Source organism: Mauremys mutica, chromosome 3, assembly GCF_020497125.1.
Source record: "Mauremys mutica isolate MM-2020 ecotype Southern chromosome 3, ASM2049712v1, whole genome shotgun sequence".
NCBI lineage: Eukaryota > Metazoa > Chordata > Testudines > Geoemydidae > Mauremys > Mauremys mutica.
Window position 1 is genome coordinate 58,171,530 of NC_059074.1, and position 6,724 is coordinate 58,178,253.

The 6,724-nt window shown below is 36.0% G+C and overlaps 1 protein-coding gene across 3 annotated transcripts in view; it reads left to right on the forward strand.

Annotated features, from left to right (window-relative positions):
* Positions 1-4,426, forward strand: part of RIMS1 (regulating synaptic membrane exocytosis 1) — a 348,972-nt gene extending 344,546 nt beyond the window's left edge. For all 3 annotated transcript variants that reach the window (XM_045010069.1, XM_045010070.1, XM_045010068.1), the window contains 2 exons: positions 1,622-1,761; positions 2,132-4,426. In XM_045010069.1, the coding sequence (XP_044866004.1) occupies positions 1,622-1,761; positions 2,132-2,350 (359 nt within the window). In that variant the 3' untranslated portion in view covers positions 2,351-4,426. The remainder of the gene's footprint in view (positions 1-1,621; positions 1,762-2,131) is intronic.
* Positions 4,427-6,724: the final 2,298 nt, after the last annotated feature.

Below are 6,724 nucleotides of genomic sequence, written 5' to 3' on the forward strand. Positions count from 1 at the left end.
ATTTAGAAAAACCTACTCTGCCCATGTTCAATTCCTCCCTCTGCACACCATTTAACTTCAGGGAGTGCTGCCATCACATGAGCAAAATCAACCTTTCTGAGGCTGAAAAATCCTTGCTAGAAGGAATGTCTCCAAGGAGTGTTCAGCGTGTCTAGGGAAAATGTTACAATTAGGCTTGGCAGGATTAGATTTTTATTGGTAAATATTGATAAATGTCAATTTCACGGTACACACACAAACCAACAAAAAATCCATCAGTAATAATCACAATTTACATGTAGGCAAAGTAAGAAAAATGCTGCTTGTAACTTATTAGACTTTGCTTTCAGGATATTTATTTTGTATATTATTACATGTGATATTGACAATTTGTATTGTAATGGTTTAAAGCTTTAACTTATTGAATCTCAATGTCTACTGTAATTAGGTAATTATCTGATTCCTGCCCCCATAATTTCCTGCAACTGTGAAACTCTACATTAATAACAATTGGGGGGAAAAATGCTTAAAACCCATCATTTTTTCACAACTGTGAACATTTAAATTGATATAAATTGGGAAAAGGTCTTAAAAATAAACTGATATCCATCAAAATTATTAAAATAATCAAAATCTAGTTACATTTCACCATGGACCAGGTGATGCATATGGAGTCCCTTACATTATTATTTATGTATTTGTTTATTTCCATCTACAAAAGAGAGAGCAGGTGAAAGGAATAGCAAGCAAGGAAGCTGGCAAGGTGGTGGAAACTCAGTAATGTGATCTTCAGTGACACGGCAGTGTTTTGAATAAGTCAACAAGCAGTATCAGTGCCTCTGAGCTCAAACATTTGAGCTTACTGGGAATAAATTAAATTATAGTTATAATAAAAATCTAGTTATTTTAAGAAGTCTTTGCTAGAAAAGGAGAAACAATGTTTATCATAACAACTAGAATTTAGGTTTCAGATTAACATTTGCTGAGAAGTTACTTTAAAATTATTTGAGAGACAAAGTAAATGAGGAACAACTGCCTTTTTATATGTATGTTTTCAGAAGTGACTGTTCCAATTTTAAACACACAGTTCATTGAAATGTCATAGGGAATGGCATATTTTGAAATGGCTTTAACTCCTAACACATGGAACCATCAAACTGTCTATCAGTGACAACATAGTCTTGTTAATAATATCCAGCTCATGGGACACATAAGTTAAAAAATCATACTTTAACAGATAAATGTAAGACGTGTTACTATTAATAACTTATGCAATGTTGCTGTAACCGTGTTGGTCCCAGGATATTAAAGAGACAAGGTGTGTGAGGTAATATCTTTTGTGGGACCAAGCTTGTCTCTCTCACCAACATAAATTAGTCCAATAAAAATATTACCTCACTCACCTTGTCTCTCTGATATTTTTGATTAAAACCAAAAGCTAGTAAATATTTAATTGACTTTTCATCATCTAAAATGTTTGCTTATTGATGAACATTCAACTCAGTTTGGCCAATGAAAGTAATTATTTTCACTTTTCTTTCTAGTCAGTTTCCATTCATTGTTCTTGTCCTCCACCCCAGTGGTGCAATACTGTAAAATGCTTAAGTCCAAACATAAAATTGATGGCGTTCAATTTTTGCAGCTCCCTATGTCAAAGTATACCTGTTGGAAAATGGAGCCTGTGTAGCCAAGAAAAAGACAAGAATTGCACGGAAAACACTTGATCCTCTGTACCAACAGACACTAGTTTTTGATGAAAGTCCACAGGGTAAAGTCCTTCAGGTCAGTAATTACTTAATCTTGGTATAGACCCTGATTTGGTAAAGCACTTGAGTATTTGCTTAACTGTAAGATTGTGAGTCGTCCCCGTCACAGCCCACATAAGCACTTAATTTCAGAAATATCAGTTAATATATCTGAGTGGTTTGTAATAGCATCAGACTCCCAAAATGTACCTATGCGGATTTATTAGAAATTTTTCTCTATTGCTGTCTATGGCCCTAACTCTACCTGAGATTTCCCATCAGGCCCCTTCTCTTCTCCTTTGAAAAAATACTCACCCTACTCATGCAGGTAGGGAGTTACCACATGAATGAACATATAAGTGTATATTCTTTGGACAGTGTTAAATCTATATTTTATGTCCTTACAGGTGATAGTTTGGGGAGACTATGGCCGAATGGATCACAAATGCTTCATGGGTGTTGCACAGATCCTTCTGGAGGAACTTGATCTGTCCAGTGTAGTAATAGGATGGTATAAATTATTTCCACCCTCTTCACTAGTGGATCCAACCTTGACTCCCCTGACCCGCAGGGCTTCCCAGTCATCTCTGGAAAGTTCAACTGGGCCTCCGTGCATTAGATCATAGTGAACTTATAGCAGATGCTGTCTAATAAAAATGTTACCACCCAGGATAACAATCAGAACCAGATTCTTATATGATCAAAAGCATTGTTGGAGAGAGACAATCACTTCTGTTTTTGCCTGTAGTAGTTATCCAAAAATATGTCTGAATTATTTGTTAAAAGATGGCTTAAATTAACAGAACAAAATAGTATATCAAATACAGTAAGTCAATCTACTAGCGACAGTCACTGATGCTTATTACAATTTTTAAAAAGAGCGGGACCTTTAGATTAGAATAAAATGAAAAAAAAAATACAAAACTGGAAGCTCTCACTCTGTTAAGTGTTGTATTTTTTCACATTTTGACAGAGCCCACAAGCAGTGTTAACTTCCTGGTGTTTCAGCAGTTTTTCTGTACTTGTTACTTCCACTAGTTTTTTTGCTGTGTGATTCTGCCAGTTTTGTAAAAGTCCTCACAATGCTAACAGAGACCCTTCCTTTCATTTTCTAAACCAAACAAAAAAGGGCTGAAGTATATCTCTGTAAGTATCCCTTCAAGTGTTCAGCAGCCAGAATTACCATACATGATGCCACTAAGGTTCTCATTGTTTCTTAGTTCTGGTTCTTCCAAGTCTTTCAGGTGAAAACCCAGAACAAATGACCAATCAAGATTATTTCATTAACAACAACAACAAAATCACAGTGCTAGTTTTTCTTTGTAAAAAGCAAATATGTTTGCATTATATATAATGTTTTTTATGTTTTATGATGTTTTGCATGGAAGAGTTTTGAAGAAATCTATCTGCAGCTAATGCTGGGGACAGATAAAAGCAGCTTTAGTCTTAATTTTGACACTGAAAATATTACTGGTAATGCAGTTTTCTTCTTAGACTCAGAGAGGAGATATTTACGTTCATGTGTATAAATGTATATTTGACTTCCCAAAATGTTGACCAGGAATGGGGTTGAGCATATGACACTTTCAGCTGTACCCAGGCTTCTCTGATGTGTGTCACTTTAGACACACATGTCTGCCCTGGATAGAGCATGGTATGAGTTGTTCAATATTTCACTGGAAATTCCAGTTGAAATATTCTGCACTTACTAATGTTTTTATCAAATTTTAGTTTACATTTCTTTGAGATTGATGCAAGCACAAAGCTTGATTTTTTAACGCAAGATATCTTACTTTTTTGGTAAAAAAAAAATCAAATTTCAATCTGCATTTTATTCATTTGAGTTCTTCTTGGCCTTGAAATCCCATGTGATTTACTGTAAATGTGCTAAAAACTGCAGACTCTGCTGGTTCAATGATATGTTTTCCCTCCTTTTACAGGCCATTCAATTTTGTGATCACACAAATAGGGCAGCATGACTTGAAACTGTTCAAAGCTGCATGCACGTTTTGTAAAAAGAAGCAAAAAGATTATTTAATAATGTATGTTAGTTCCACATAGGCCAGCTTGTATGTTGCATGTACTTGTACAGTTTGCTCGTAATTACTATACTGAAGTAACCAAGAAATCTAAGCCATCCATTTTTCTTATAGACATTTTGCAGGTTTTAGCCAGGCAAGGTCTGTTAGTCTGGTGCTAAATGTCTATAGATGGACTTTATTTTTTACCCTATGGAAAACGTGATGTAGTATGGACCAAATTCCTTCTAATAAATATTTTGGTGTAGATTCCTACTGTGGGGCTGTAACACATGTAGAAACTCTGTGCACACTAGGTTTTAATTCATAGACATACTGCCTGCACCAAGTGAACTATTTATTATTATTTATCATGCCGGAACTATTCTGCCCATGGTTCCATAGGGCACAGATTGATTACTGCTCGACCTGCTGAGCAGGAAGAACTGAAGCATTGGTGCACTACTACTAGATTCTGTTCTGTCTTAGTGGCCAAAAATCAACTAATTCTAATTCGGTAGTATCTTTCTATTTTGACCACTTGTCTTAACACTCCCCTGTGCTTTTAAATGAACTCCTAACTCATGTTATGTAAACATGTTTAATAAAATTTCCTTTTCATGTCCAGAGTAGTTGTTGTGTTCAGTATGTTCTAAGGTTCGGATGCAACTCCTCTCACTACCAAATTTAATGAGATGTGTAACAGAAGTGAGCAAATAAGTGGTCCATTTAACTGATGTAGAAGCATGTGTTCAGCTGTAGTCTCAAGTCTAGACCTGGGGTAAGTGGGTGCAAGTCATATGATTTCAATGATGTTGCATCCCCTTCCATGAAGGAGGGGGCCAAATTGTGCTCTCATTTATATGTAATGCAATTGTATTGAAGACATTGGACCAAACTGAGACTTGGTGTAAGCAGATGCAACTCATTTGATTTCAGTGAGGTTACATCTGCTTATACTAGGTTGGATTTTAGTCCAGTGGAGTTGCACAGATGTTGGTCTCAGGCTGTAGTTGGTGTAAAAAATGCTATTTAGTTACAAAGGGCAAATTCTGCTCTCCTGCAGTCATTTAAATCCAGAATAATGCCATTGTTATTGACACCAATAAATATATTGTGGATAACTATTTATGCCAGTGTAGCTGAGCAGAATTTGGCACTAAATGTTGTTGTTAGAGACGCAAAGATGGTGTATTGTGTTTGATTTTAGTCCTCTTTATCCTCTAGATATCATTTAACATAATTTAGAAATAGCCTAAAGACTATCACATCACTTTGAACACATACATTTATTGTCTTGTTTAAATGAATACATAACTAAGCTTCAGCAAAATGAATTATTAAAATGATAACTCTCTAGTCACAAAAAAGAACTTTATGTTTCTACTTCTCTGGGGGGAGAATCATCTGTGAAATACAGATATGATATCATAAAATCTTCTCAAGTTAGGTGAATGAATGTTTCGTGACTTCCATGGCTTTGGATATTGCATCCAAAAACTAGGATCTTTTTCTTACCCATCCTCAGGAATAAATTAAACAAAATTGTTTAATATTCTTGATCCACTTTATAACACAGAAAAGGTACCAGCAACATTTTAAACATTTAAACCTTATTTTCAAGCACAGTGTATCTAATGAATAAGCAACACATGTACAAAGCATTAGGGAGAGAAGTGACTTTTTAATCCCACTAGATGGTAGAATGTGTGAAGACAGGTGTTGCTCCCCCTCTTCTGCTGCTGTTGACTTTTGAATTGCTTATTGTTGGGTGGTGGGATTTTAGCATCACAGATAAGTCACTCCTTGCTTCTCTCTTCACCCTCCTACTTTCCCCCCGAGAAGAGGACACAGTATCACTTTACAGTTAATGTACATTATAAAAGTAAAGATACTAAACATCATAATCGTTAAGTTTAAGCATACGACCTGACATTCATTTTCCTCATGACAAGAGTTTATTCAACTTTATATTGAAATCCCTTTATAATTTACTGCCTTATTACAGAATAAAAGCTGTTAGCCTACGTGGCATAGTGCTGGGACCTAAAGAACTTCTGAAGGCAGATAGGTAGAACAGGCTGCATATTTAACAGCCTCTTCTCCTTGTAAGGAATAAAACTTATATTTGCATTGCTGAGCTGACTAATCAGATACAGCACCTGAATGAAAGCCTGAAAACTGAGTGCTGTATATCCAAACTAAACTAGAAGAATTTTAAATGGATAAAATCCTCAACATCTGTTCACAAATGTTATGTACATAGCAGGGTTTTATTTATATCCTGAAATGTTACATTTGATTGAGACTTCCATTCCATCACAACCATTTCTGTTTTTCTTTAGCTCCTTTAAGTAGTAGTAGCTAACCCACCTCTGGCAAGAAGACTATAGGCCACCTTTGCCTCTGTTGTAACGCTATTGTGTTTAAGTCCCATAATGCAGCTGAGCTGTCCTCCAATGTTATACTAATCTAATACTTAGGATATAGTGGGAAGCAGCATTGTTCAAGATGCATTTTCTCAACTCAGCCTATGGTCTATTCGGACCATCTCTGAAGGTATCCAGCAGGAAATTAAACCTCCAATAGCACTTGTCAAGAAGAAAACACCAACATTCTTGACAATTATCCCCTGGCAATTAAAAAAAAAAGTACTGATCTGTACAGTCACACGGTCGGTGCATTTGCTTAAACAGTCACTACATGACTGACCATGAATACTCTGGCGTATGCACGGTCTGAAATATGTTACCTGTTCTACATGGAAAATACACACCAGACAGAGTAAATATTTTCTAGGCTTTATTGCCTATATGCAGCACTGAAAAAAGAATGCATAACATGCAGCATTGTGCAAACTGAGTCATAAGGGGAAAAGAGTCAAAAGTACCATCCTCTGTAAACAACAACATGGTAGTTCACCCCTGCCAAATCACTGGATTACCTACAGTAAAGCGGTACTGTCTGTTCTGACTTGCCAGC